We start from the raw sequence: 13,903 nt of genomic DNA on the forward strand, positions 1-13,903 counted from the left end.
AATATAAAAAAAATAATGAAAGCCATTTGAAAGTAAACATCCTCCATATTGTTTTCACTCATCCTTTGCTTTCAGATCAGTGCAAATCAAGGAAAGGAGGCTAAGACACAGGAAAGGAGGCTAGGCTAGGACATAGGAAAATAGGTTAGGCTAGGTCACAGGAAAGGAGGCTAGGACACAGAAGTCTAGCACCAGCAGACACTCCGTGCCAGAGGATTGGTTTGCGTTCCAGGTCATCTTTTTTTGCAGTCACAGTTTGCTCAATAAGATTTCTGTGTCTTATTCATGTGGTTCCTGATCCTTTCTACAGTCCAGACGTTGTGACGCTCATCTACAAAGCGTGACTGCAAAAAAAGATGACATACACGTTGGAAGACAACTTGAAAGTAAAATGTCAATTTCAAAAATATATCAATGCAACTTTTTCCATTCCGAGCAGACACAGATTGTATAACTGCATAATTTAATCATTTATCATTTTGTACATACCCGTGTTTAAAATGTCTCCTTCACTCTGTGCATGGTGCTGCACAGATCTGCTGCAAGTTTATTATTTTTAGATCAGTGATTCTGCGTGGCTTCCTTGTTTCAAATTTGAACTTGCCGTGACCGCAGCGCTTATAAATATGGGCATCTGTAACGCGCCCTTTATTATACCAATTCAAACATCCGGGCACTTAATCCATTCAAGGCTGATAGAAGATGGCTTCGACAGTGAGAATTACGTCAACTGCAAATACATTAAATTCTATAGAAAATCAAACCAGCGACGAGGATGGCCAGAATTTATGGTGAATATTGGTCCTGAACTATACAATAATATGGCTTAAGAAAGGCCTGGCTCGCCTGTCAGGGCCACTTTGTATGGTTTTAGGGTTTGAAAAATCTGGTTCTAGGGAGTAGCGCATCTGAATAGCAGGGATATGGGTGCTTGGTATTTGTCTGATGTCATTGTCTCTCTTGCAGGTCCTCTATTTTGAGTGAGGTATCGACGCGTTCACGGTCAAAATTGCCGTCTGGGAAAAATGTTCTTATTATGGGTAAGCCTATTTAATTTTCTGCTTGCGTTGTGTAATATTGGCACGGGATGGACCACCTGCTCTCTCCGCTACTTCAGAGTGTGCGGGATGCCAGACAAGGAGTGCCTCTCACCACGCGTTCTGTATTCCATTACAATGTCAATAACAGACAGTATTGGACCATTGTTGCGAGGTTTGAGAACCAATTGATTATTAACCGAATTATGGCAGGCTATTGTTGAATGCATTTATAACAGCACCGCTTATAATTGTCCAACAAAATATGGACAGTGTTTCATAGACGACTAAAAATGGCAATTTCTGCAGGTCAGATCGGATCTGATCCGATCACATTGAAAGAGTGATTATATTCAACACCTGCTAGTTTTATCTGTAAAATAAATCCCTCAACAAGCAAATGAGATTACATATATTTCTTATCTGGTCGACTAGTGGTATACAGTACCTTCAGAAAGTATTCACACCCCCTGACTTTTTCCACATTTTGTTGTTAGTCTGAATTTAAAATGGATTACATTTACATTTGTTGGTCACTGGCCTACACACAGTACCCCATAATGTAACAGTGGAAGTATGTTTTTTGAAATGTACCAAAAATGAAAGCTGAAATGTCTTGAGTCAAGTTTTGGTGTAAAAATTTGCTTAACAAGTCACATAATAAGTTGCATGGAGTCACTCTGTGTGCAAAGTGTTTAACATGATTTTTGAATCTCTGTAACCCACACCTACAATTATCCCTCAGTTGAGCAGTGAATTTCAAACACAGGTTCAAATACAGAAACACAAAGGTTTTCCAATTCCGAAAGCAGACATTGAATATCCCATTGAAACATGGTGAAGTTATTCATTACTGGATGATGTATCAATACACCCAGTCACTACAAAGATACAAGCGTCCTTCCTAACTCAGTGATGGTGAAGTCGTCTCTTTTCACTGACTCAGATCTTTGACCCGTTCAGTCAAAAGAATGAATCTTTTGACTCATTTTGTTCATTTGAGTCAGTAAGAGCCAATTTATGCTTTATCCCAAATATGGTCGGAGGCGCCCAATGGATCGTGTGACTCAAATATGGAAATTCCGGAGGCACACAGAGGCCAAATTGAGCTCTGTACCGCATCGCCGTGCTCCGCTCAAATTTTGTAATTATGTGGATGGCTCCGCATTTACGTGATTGGTAGGTGAGGGCGATAAGTCCTGTGTATACACAAACTCACATCCTTAACAACAGCTCTACGACAAACTGAAGACTGTCATTCACAGTAGGGGGCTTATTGGAGCTGTCATTTGTGACTGAGACTTGTAAATGTGTGCTTTTAAACAATGTACATTTTGTTAATTGCTAGGCATACAAATTACATTTATTTTTTGATACATTTGAAACGAGGTCCATCTAGCTGTGGCTGCTACCGGACTAGATTGTGAACGACTCTTGGCGGGATGCACTGCTTGACTGCCGTGAGAGTTCAGTCATTCACGAACTGCAGCCGACCAAACGATTCGTTCTCAAGTTAGAGTTTGCTGAGCAGAGGCTGTGTATGGTTTGGTTCTACTAAGCTGTGTCCATCTTAACATTAAATCAATTCAATGCAGTCATTCTTGCACCATACGACCAATAATCAGTTCTAGACATGTCTGTCTTCTCTATGCTCATGATTTATTTTCCTGTGTAAATATGACAGACAGTTGGGGGTTGGAGGCACGTCTCTGGAGCTGCTGAGCCGGAGGAGCGTGTATGAAAGGCGCTGCTTGGTCATTCCGACGTCTGCATTGGCCTTGCAGCATTTATGGCGACACAGCCTCTGCAGAAGTCAGGGCATTCATACTTCTTGAGCTTCGCCGAGCAGCACAGACCTGTTGTGAAGGAAGTGAGTTTGTGTTTACAGGACCTCCCACCCTCGCCTATCGTCAAACAATCATGTCAATGCGGAGCTACAGTTGAAGTCGGAAGTTTACATACTCAATTAGTATTTGGTAGCATTTCCTTTTAAATTGTTTAACTTGGGTCAAACGTTTCGGGTAGCCTTTCGCAAGCTTCCCACAATAAGTTGGGTGAATTTTGGCCCATTCCTCCTGACAGAGCTGGTGTAACTGAGTCAGGTTTGTAGGCCTCCTTGCTCGCACACACTTTTTCAGTTCTGCCCACATATTTTCTATGGGATTGAGGTCAGGGCTTTGTGATGGCCACTCCAATACCTTGACTTTGTTGTCCTTAAGCCAATTTGCCACAACTTTGGAAGAAGGCTTGGTCATTGTCCATTTGGAAGACCCATTGCGACCAACTTTAACTTCCTGTCTTGAGATGTTGTTTCAATATATCCACATAATTTTCCTCCCTCATGATGTCATCTATTTGGTGAAGTGCACCTGTCCCTCCTGCAGCAAAGCATCCCCACAACATAATGCGGCCACCCTCGTGCTTCACGGTTGGGATGGTATTCTTTGGCTTGCAAGCCTCCCCCTTTTTCTTCCAAACATAACGATGGTCATTATGGCCAAACAGTTCTATTTTTGTTTCATCAGACCAGAGGACATTTCTCCAAAAGGTCAAATCTTTGTCCCCATGTGCAGTTGCAAACCGTGTTACCCACTGGAATTGTGATACAGTGAAATAATCTGTCTGTAAACAATTGTTGGAAAAATTTGGGAGGCGCACAGCGATGCGGTATGGAGCTCAATTTGGTCTCTACGTGCCTTCAGAAGGTCCGCAATTGCGTCAAACCATTCAGTGCCTCCAACCACATTTTGGATCAAGCATGAATTGGCTCTTAATCCTGCTGTAGGACTGACTAATTGCGGCCAGCACTAAAAGGTCAAACGAACAACTAGGAGCCAATTTATGCCTTTTTAAATGAACTAGTCACTCAGAAAACAAATCATGACTCCCGAGTCAGTAAAAAGAGTTGTGCAAACAATTTGTTATTTTTGAAAACTGCACATCATTAGAAGGAAACCAGTCAGAGATTTCACCATGAGGCCAATGTTGACTTTAAAACAGTTACAGAGTTTAATGGCATCAACAATCAACAACATTGAAGTTACTCCATAATTGTAACCTAATTGACAGAGTGAAAAAAGGGAGCCTGTACAGAATAACAATATTCCAAAACATGCATTCTGTTTGCAATAATGCACTGTTTGGGGCAAATCCAACACAACACTGAGTACCGCTCTTCATATTTTCAAGCATAGGTGTGGCTGCATCATGTTATGAGTATGCTTGTCATTGGCAAGGACTAGGGAGTTTTCTTTATGATAAAGATAAATGTAATATAGCTAAGCAATGGCAAAATCCTGGAGGAAAACCTGGTTCAGTCTGCTTTCCAGTAGACACTGAGAGATGGTCACCTTTCAGCAGGACAATAACCTAAAACACAAGGCCAAATATACACTGGAGTTGCTTACCAAGATGACATTGAATGTTCCTGAGTGGCCTAGTTAAAGTTTTGACTTAAAAAAATCTATAGCGAGACTTGAAAATGGCTGTCTACCAATGATCAACAATCAACTTGACAGAACTTGAAGAACTTAAAAAATAGTTACGTGCAAATGTTGTGCAAATGTTGTGCAATCCAGGTGGGAATCGCTCACTGAAATCGCTCACAGCTGTAATCGCAGCCAAAGGTGATTCTAACATGTATTCAACCCCCTGAGTCAATACATCTAATCAAGAGTTTCATTTATTTATATATATATTTTATTTTACAAATGTTAGAATTTTTCTTCCACTTTGACATTGCAGAATATTTTGTGCAGATCGTTTACAAAAAAGGTCAATTACATCAATTTGAATCCCACTTTGTAACACAACAACATTTTGAAAAAGGTGAAGGGGTGTGAGTATTTTCTGAAGGTATTGTATCGGCCCTGCAAATAGGCCTAACTGATTTTGTGAGCTATAGCTGCATTGATGCAAAATGATATACTTTTAGAGGCCTAGAGCACTGGCCACAGCAGGCAGCTGACCTAAAGGCCTAATGTAGCCTACAGTAGGCTATAACGGAGTTGAATGATTTTGCTTAGCAAGCAGTTTACCTGCACGTATGTGTTTGATGCATGCTACAGGTGAGACTGGGGCGGGGAAGACTACTCTCATAGCCAAACTGCAGGGAGTTGAAGAATACATGAAAGGCAGAGGACTGGAGTACCTGTACTTTAACGTTCACGATGATGACATCGATGGTAAGTGTGTCTTTTGGACATAATGAGAAAACAAAGGTGATCAAGTTTGATGATTTGTTTTAGTTCATAATATAGCTTGGGCGTCAGTGTATGATGGGTCAGTAGCGATCAATAGGATAGCCTTGTACAATTTCTCCTTTTGGTGTGATTTGACCCCAAACTGTGTGTGTGTCTGTGCAGATCATGCTATGTGTAACGCATGGATTCTGGACGGTGACCTGTACCACAAAGGCCTCCAGAAGTTTGCTGTGTGTGGGGAGAACATGGCCGACACTATGGCCCTGCTGGTAGTGGACATGTCCAGGCCGTGGACGGTGCTGGACTCTCTGCAGAAGTGGGCCAGTGTGCTACGAGAACACATCGACAAGCTCCGAGTCAACCCAGAGACATTGCGGGACATGGAACAGAGATGTACGTCTATGAATCTGAGAGAGAGACGTTCTTACTTTATAACATTAAAGACTTGAAATAGCTACTTCAACAGTATTTCTTTAAAACTTTTAAGTAGCCGTGAGATGTAAACTATAAAGTTAATTGAGATTAATTGTTCTGAGTTTGAATTAAAAAGGGTAAAATAGCAATCGCTGTAAAACGGAATCTCTTCCATCCTCTCCCCTACCGCTAGTGGTCCGACAGTTCCAGGAGTACACAGAGCCAGGGGGCGACCACAGCGCCTCTCCCAAGAGGAGGAACCCCGTGGCTGGGGAGGCTGAGGAGGAGTGTGTGGTGCTCCCCTTGGGAGAGAACACACTCACACACAACCTGGGCGTGCCTGTTATGGTGGTGTGTACAAAGGTAAGGTGGGCAAAGCTCTGGCATTCGGGAAAGAAATGAACTTGCCTTGTTAACTTAACTTATCAAAGGATACTTTCCGTGGCATTGGTATGGTTTCTTTATTCATGTGTATAAAGGACGGAAAATCTGTCATTTTGTTTTACACTATTTCTCATCTTCGCTTTCAATTTCTTTTTCATTCTTGTCTTGTGTGGCTTACCCTCTCTCTCTCTCAGTATTGTCTTTCCCTCTCTTCACTTCCCTCCTTTGCAGTGTGACACGTTTCTCAGTCTAGAGAAAGAGCATGACTACCGGGAAGAACACTTTGACTTCCTCCAGTCTCACATCCGACACTTCTGCTTGCAGTGTATCCTTCTGCCTCACCGACTGGTTTTCTGCCCTAAGAGTTGGTATTCCTCTGGCGTTATTCTTTCAAACTAATGGATTTTGATATTTTCTTAGATGTACCAACCATGTGCAGGCACCAGTTTCAGGTTGTTCTTTCTTGTGTGAAGTGAGCATGTTTTTTCTGAGCTAGGTAGAAGAGGGGTCTTTAAGATATCGTTGGCCATTCTAGCAATAATACTATCCTTGACAAGTAGTGGTCTCTCAGATGGCGCAGCGCTGCTATACACGTCAATGAAGGAAAACAAAAACCTAGACCTTTTGTATAAATACCTGGTCCATAGATTATACGGGTTTCCCTTTGACATGCTGGCCCAGGTGGTGGACAAAGACTCAGTATTCATGTAAGTGTGACTCAGTGTTCTCACCCTTGAAACATTTAGCCTTTTTCTCATGTGCTGTTAACAATGACATTAGTTGTTTTTTTATATATTTATTTTGTATGCTTTTGTGGTTTATTGTCTTCCAGCCCATCAGGATGGGATAATGAAAAAAAGGTTGCCATTTTATATGAAAACTTTCAGTCGTTGAAAAGGGAAGACAAGTTTGAGGAGGTTATCATCCAGCCTCCTGTTAGAAAGGTAATGTCACTCCCAGATCTTCTCCTTCTTATTTTTGGCACAGACATGAAATATTAGAAACAAGTGTAATTTAACAGACCTTTTAACTGACCTACACTCTAGGGGTAGTATCTTGGTGTTGATTAAAATTGTGACTGAATCCAAAATCCTTAGCCCTGATCAGGGTCAGAGATTACTAGCGCCATGCAGGGTTGGTGCTGTGCCTGGGTGGACTGGGGAATTCTGGGTGTTTGCTCTCTTCAGTCCTCTCCTCTGGACTTTAATGGGCCCCGGGATGAGGGGCCCATTAATCTCAAATAACATCAGATTACCAGGATGAGCCTGCCTGTACTCAGATTACAGTGCCAAGGCCAGGCAAATATGTACTTAATCGGATGTACACTAAACTAACACATTAGGATGACTTGCATGTCATTTTGTGGAGGAAAGGTATATAGGTATGTGTTTGTTTATGATTTATTTTTTTGTGCAGTTTGTACATGAAAAGGAACTAGGTGCGGAGGATGACCAAGTGTTTCTCCTCAAGCTTCAGGTAAGGGAGAATGTACAGTGTATATTTGTACAGCTGGTATGACCCAAAACATTACTTTGGTAATAATGCTAATCTGACATCAGCTGTGATAAATTTAATTCTGCCAGTTGCCATATGAATTAGGTTAGAGTCTGAAGCCCTTAATACGACTATCTGGACTCTCACACTACATGCTCTGTGTTGTCTATTAACAGACCCTGTTGTCTAAGCAGCCCCCAGCGGCAGCAGGTAGACCAGTGGTAAGTGTCTGGGGAAACATGCTACTGTAAAGGACCTAAAGAGTTCATGTAAATCTTCTGATATATGCAATTAATGATCTGTCTCTTCTCTTTCTCTCCCCTCCCTTCTCATCCTCTTCTTCTCCTCTCTACTGTTCCTGTATCATCCCTCCTTCATTCCTCCTCCTTTTCATCTCAGGACACCACAAACAGAGCACCCACTGGCTCTCCACGGGTGTCAAATCGCTCGGCAACAGCAAACGTGGCCAATGTGATGCCCATGCAACCAGGTACTGAGACCATACATCCCCGATAACTCATTCTACTGAAATGACAAAGATTAGCTTTGACACCAGTATTAAGTTTGCACCTACTGTGCATTTGGAATTCAGACCCTTGACTTTTTACACATTTTGTTACATTGCAGCCTAATTCTAAAATAGATTTAAAAAAAAATGTAAATCCTAATTCATCTACACAATACCCCATAATGACAAACAAAAACATGTTTGTAGAAGTTTTTGCCCATGTATATAAATAAAACCGAACGACCACATTTACATAAGTTTTCAGACCCTTTACTCAGTACTTTGTTGAAGCACCTTTGGCAGCGACTACAGCCTTGAATCTTCTTGGGTATCTTTGGCAGCGACTACAGCCTTGAATCTTCTTGGGTATGACGCTTCAAGCTTGGCACACCTGTATTTGGGGAGTTTCTCCCATTCTTCTCTGCAGATCCTCTCAAGTTCTGTCAGGTTGGATGGGGAGCGTTGCTGCACAGCTATTTTTAGGTATCTTCAGAGATGTTCGATAGGGTTCATGTTCGGGCTCTGGCTGGGCCACGCAAGGACATATAGAGTGTCCTTGAGTGGAACCAGAGACTTGTCCCAAAGCCACTCCTGCATTTGTCTTGGCTGTGTGCTTAGGGTTGTTGTCCTGTTGGAAGGTAAACCTTTGCCCCAGTCTGAGGTCCTGAGCACTCTGGAGCAGGTTTTCATCAAGGATTTCTCTGTACTTTGCTCCGTTCATCTTTCCTTCGATCCTGACTAGTCTCTCCGCCCCTGCTGCTGAAAAACAACCCCACAGCATGATACTGCCACCTCCATGCTTCACTGTTTTTATGGTACCAGGATTCCTCCAGATGTGACACTTGGTATTCAGGCCAAAGAATTCAATCTTAGTTTAATCGGGCCAGAGAATCTTGTTCCTCACAGTCTGAGAGTCCTTTAGGTGCCTTTGGCCAAACTCCAAGTGGGCTGTCATGTGCCTTTTACTGAGGAGTGGCTTCCGTCTGGCCACTTGACCATAAAGGCCTGATTGGTGGAGTGCTGCAGAGATGGTTGTTCTTCTGGAAGGTTCTCCTATCTCCACAGAGGAACTCTGGAGCTCTGTCAGTCACCATCAGGTTCTTGGTCACCTCCCTGAACAAGGCCCTTCTCCCGCGAATGCTCAGTTTGGCCTGGTGGCCAGCTCTAGGAAGTCTTGGTGGTTCCACACTTCTTCCATTTAAGAATGGAGGAGGCCACTGTGTTCCTGGAGACCTTAAATGCTGCAGAAATGTTTTGGTACCCTTCCCCAGATCTGTGCCTCGACACAATCCTGTCTCGGAGCTCTACGGACAATTCCTTTGACCTCATGGCTTGTTTTTTTTCTCTGACGTGCATTATCAACTGTGGGACCTTTATATAGACGGGTGTCTGCCTTTCCAAATCATGTCCAATCATCAATTAAATTTACCACAGGTGGACTCCAATCAAGTTGTAGAAACATCTCAAGGATGATCAATGAAAACAATATGCACCTGAGCTCAATTTGGAGTCTCATAGCAAAGGGTCTGAATACCTATGTAAATAAGGTATGTCTGTTTCTTTAATGTTGATTACATTAAACCAGTTTTCACTTTTTATTATGGGGTGTTGTGTGTAGATTGAGGATTTATTTTATTCAAGTCTATTCAGAATAAGGCTGTAACATAACAAAACGTGGAAATCTGAATGCACTGTATATTTTGTACGTAGGGAATAACACCGCTAGCCTAACTGTTCTTTTTTCTAAACAATACCTGCCAACCTTGTGTGTGCAAGTTCGCTGAGTAACTGATGTTTTGTCTTTGTTTTCGCTGTGCCATTAGGCGGGCAGACCAGCGAGGGCGTGCTGGCTAACTTCTTCAACAGTCTGTTGAGCAAGAAGACCGGGGAAGGGGGCGGGGCCAACAACACGCCCAGAACAGTCCGGAAGTCAGGTACTGCTCCACACATGGAAGATCTGTAACTCTTTTGTCATACACCTTCTAGTAAAGTTCTAGGGAGCACAGTGACAGGTATTCTTCCCAAAATTTCCACAGAAAGACTTGAAATAGAAAACATCCATTCTGTCATCTCACTGTAAGTCCGTCACTGTGTGGTTGTTTAGGTGCACTGTGCACGTGTGTGTTCTGTCCCCCTGATCTCTCCTTTATTAGACTGACTCGCACTCCTTCCATTGTCTTTACCAGCGGTTCTAAACCTCAGTAACTAAGCTCATAAGGCATTTACAAGTTATATTCTTTAAGAGTTGTTGGTGTAATAGAGAATTTCCATGAGAACCAGAATGTGAGCAGTCATTGATCAAATCAATCCTGTTTAATACAAGTTGCAACAGGGAGACAATCTCCAGAATGGAACATTTCCAACTGGCCTTCTCTAAGCAGGCCCTATGTTCTAATCTCACAACACCAGTGTTCTGTGAACACCCGCCGCCGAGAGGCTTGTAGGAAGTCACCGCATCATCTGCTAGTGCTACAGAATACAGTAACAATCAGTGTCCTCGTACCTCCAGTCTGGCATCAATCACTATCAACAGATATGAGCACATCCATAACATTCAGTATGAAGTCTAGTGACCAGCAACCCATAAACAATGAGTGTCCTAAATAAAACACTCTAACTCATGTTTTACATAAAGGGAGAACATATAAAGAACTATTGTGGTAATATGAACTTTATTCATCTGAAATATTCCCATTACAAATGGCTACATATCACCACAGGTTCAGAGATGGATGGATGTACCAATCTTACATGGAACAGAAATATATAAATACAACATGCAACAATTTAAAAGATTTTACAAAGTTACAGTTCACAAAAGGAAATGAGTCAATGTAAATAAATGCATTATGCCCTAATCTATGGATTTCACATGACTGGGGATACAGATATACATCTGTTGGTCTCAGTAGTTAATACTTCTGTCCTAAATGAACCTTTTTTGTTTTTGCTGGTTTTCAACCTTCTTTTAATAATCATGACGTAATCTATACTTGTCTAATGATGTGGAGGGTAGATCAATTGATCATAACTGAGTTGTCAATACGGATTGTATTTTAGAGCCCCGTGTGTGTGTGTGTGTGTGTGTGTGTGTGTGTGTGTTAGTGGATGCTGGCCCTGCCAGTTCGGTGTATCATGTGACTCTCCTGCATGTGTTCATATTCACGGAGCGTGCTCACTCTGTTGCCATATTACCATTGAACAAACCCTTATTTTATGTTGTACTTGGTCAATTAGACCGAACAACCTGTTTCCCTGCCCTTGTGTTGCCTTATTTGAATGCCTGCGCACACAGAGCCTGCCTGGCCCAAATGAGTGGCTGGGTGCTCCATCGGCTCCCCAGACGTCAGGCAGGTCTGCCACTAACAGACAGCACAGAGCTCATGTCCTCCATATCCTTTCTGGTTGTAGACATGTCTCTGGGTCTTAGTATGTCTCTGGGTCTTAGTATGTCTCTGGGTCTTAGTATGTCTCTGGGTCTTAGTATGTCTCTGGGTCTTAGTATGTCTCTGGGTCTTAGTATGTCTCTGGGTCTTAGTATGTCTCTGGGTCTTAGTATGTCTCTGGGTCTTAGTATGTCTCTGGGTCTTAGTATGTCTCTGGGTCTTAGTATGTCTCTGGGTCTTAGTATGTCCCTGGGTCTTTGTATGTCCCTGGGTCTTCACGGCCTTAGTAGTTGGTTACAACTAATTTCTTTGTTTTCAGAATTTAATGTATCAGTTTGTTTCAAATGTGTGTTTTATTTGTGGTTTTCAAATGCTGCCACAGAGAGTACAACTGCAGACTGATCTTTGTCCCGATACTAGTAATTGGGTGAAAGTGTATTTTTAACACCTAAACCTATTTTGCAAACTCTTCCAGCATCAAAGGTGGGACTTGACGGTGAGCCAGAGGCGTCCTCCCCGACCTCATCCTCACCCCCAGCCGACATGGAAGAGTCCTGAACCCCCAAACCCTCCCCGCCACCACACACCCACACACACTCGCTGGGTCCTCTCGCTCTTTAGACCCTCGACTGTCAGATGGATCAGAAGCTGGACTGGAAACAGAACAGAGCGGTCTTGGAGCGGTTGCCGTGAGACCGAGCCTTGCATGCCAATCCGTTGAACCACCACCAAAGCAAAACAACATGGACTTACTGATAACCATCAATGTATTACATAGAAGATAAGCTCACAGGATATTGGAGGGAAATGGAGTAAGTCTGACTCGTTGTTGCTTTATTTGACAGCAACATTAAAATGAGAGGAACTGGATATCTTGCGGGTGGTCTTGAAGCCACTGTGACAAGTGCACATCCTTGATATCACTCTGAGCACTGTGGCTGTCGGCGAGGATGTTTTCAAAGTGGAGGAGATTGATGTTTGCCATTTGTGGAGATGGGTCTTTGGTAGACACCAGTTCCATTGTTATGTGACGTCATAATGCACTGGAACGCTGATGGATGAAGACTGCTGTACAATCAGGCAGAATGATGGAAATAGTTGGTGTTTTAGTGCTTATAATGGTCATAATCAAGGGTTCTGTTAGAACTCAAGAATCCAGAGTCAAGGATGATGCTCTAAAACCAGGGAAATTATTTATTCTTTTGTATTTTTTTTTACTTGTGTTCATTTGCTTGGTTTGGATTAGGGAATAGGCAGACCTCTGGAGTGTTTTATTGGCATAGGGGAATCATCTATCACAATCTTAAAGTAGTCAAGTTCTCATGAACTATTCAACTGTTAAATCTGCCATTATTCAATAAAGCTGTATTACTAATCAGGACTCTGCTTTTGTCTCTGTCATGTTTCTTTAGGCCTACGGTACCTCTTGCATGGTGCAATAGCCAATGGTATTGTGTAACTTACACCACTATTATTGAGTTGTATCCTGGTACTGGCCGGGAAGTCTGAAATACGAAAAGGAGACGAGGTCGTGGAACGGGGTGCTAAGAAAATCATCGTCGTTCAGTTTCAAATAGGGAGAAGATCTTGACGAAACGGGGAGAAATCCAGTGGAGGTGGTTGAGCAACACTGGGCTGTGATTGGAGCAGAGATGGATAGGAAGGCCGGGCGGTTAGGTTTGAGTGAGGAAGTAGGAGAGGTTGTGTCTGCTAAAGTTCTTTGTGATGGAAGTTTGGTGTGTTTCAATGTTAAACAGTATGAGAAGGTGCTCAAACTCAAGCAGGTATGTAAAGTGGTTGATTGTAGCCTGCTGGATCAAACTGGACGGCAGTGGGTGGAGAGTTATTGCAGGAGTTATTGCAGGAGTTATTGCAGGAGTTATTGCAGGAGTTATTGCAGGAGTACCAGAAAGTGTTAACTTGCCAGAAATAAAGGACCACTTGAAGGTCTGCTCTCTTATTGAGGCAAAGCACCTCCAGATGACATGAGATGGGAGCAAGGTGGATAGCTTGTCAGTGCTACTATTGGTATTGCCAGGAACAGTTAGGATTGGGTATGAGTTACTATGTGGGAGGGGAGGGGGGGTGATACCTTTTATAATGCAGGGGATCCCATATAGGTGTGTGGGACAGGAGTATGTTGTGGTTGGGAGGGAGGGGGGAATATGGTAATAGTCAACTTTTACAAGCTGTGTAAGAGTTGCTGGCCCTTGGAAATGTAGAAGGTAAAGATAGGAGACAGGTAATGTGATGGGGGGATTTTAATGCTCATAGTACGCTCTGGGGAGGGTTACAGACTGATAAGAGACAGACAAGTGTTGGAGGAACTACTGGATGAGAAAGGCCTTGTGAGTTTTAATGATGGCCGGGGAACCAGGATTGACCCAGTAACTGGGTTTGAATCTTACTTTATTCTCAAGTTGAATGGCAGGCAGATGTAGTTGGGAGGCTTTGGAGGAATCTACAGGGGGTAGTGAT

The 13,903-nt window shown here is 42.8% G+C and overlaps 1 protein-coding gene across 1 annotated transcript; it reads left to right on the forward strand.

Moving 5' to 3' along the window:
* Window positions 1-653: 653 nt before the first annotated feature.
* LOC112244117 (cytoplasmic dynein 1 light intermediate chain 1) lies at window positions 654-12,806 on the forward strand. Its single transcript, XM_042318102.1, has 13 exons — window positions 654-791; window positions 967-1,040; window positions 5,105-5,221; window positions 5,402-5,632; window positions 5,847-6,016; window positions 6,269-6,362; window positions 6,609-6,744; window positions 6,870-6,981; window positions 7,454-7,513; window positions 7,708-7,752; window positions 7,931-8,021; window positions 9,863-9,973; window positions 11,901-12,806. Exons 1-13 carry the CDS (start codon window positions 703-705, stop codon window positions 11,981-11,983), a joined length of 1,413 nt encoding a protein of 470 aa, XP_042174036.1. The 5' UTR covers window positions 654-702; the 3' UTR covers window positions 11,984-12,806.
* Window positions 12,807-13,903: the final 1,097 nt, after the last annotated feature.

Source organism: Oncorhynchus tshawytscha, unplaced genomic scaffold (genome assembly GCF_018296145.1).
Source record: "Oncorhynchus tshawytscha isolate Ot180627B unplaced genomic scaffold, Otsh_v2.0 Un_scaffold_3409_pilon_pilon, whole genome shotgun sequence".
NCBI lineage: Eukaryota > Metazoa > Chordata > Actinopteri > Salmoniformes > Salmonidae > Oncorhynchus > Oncorhynchus tshawytscha.

Coding starts and splice junctions, on each gene's coding strand:
- LOC112244117 (XM_042318102.1), top strand. CDS start 703: ATGGCTTCGACAGTGAGAATTACGTCAACTGCAAATACATTAAATTCT. Junction 1,041..5,104: donor GAAAAATGTTCTTATTATGG/GTAAGCCTATTT, acceptor TGCATGCTACAG/GTGAGACTGGGGCGGGGAAG. Junction 6,363..6,608: donor CCGACACTTCTGCTTGCAGT/GTATCCTTCTGC, acceptor GTGGTCTCTCAG/ATGGCGCAGCGCTGCTATAC.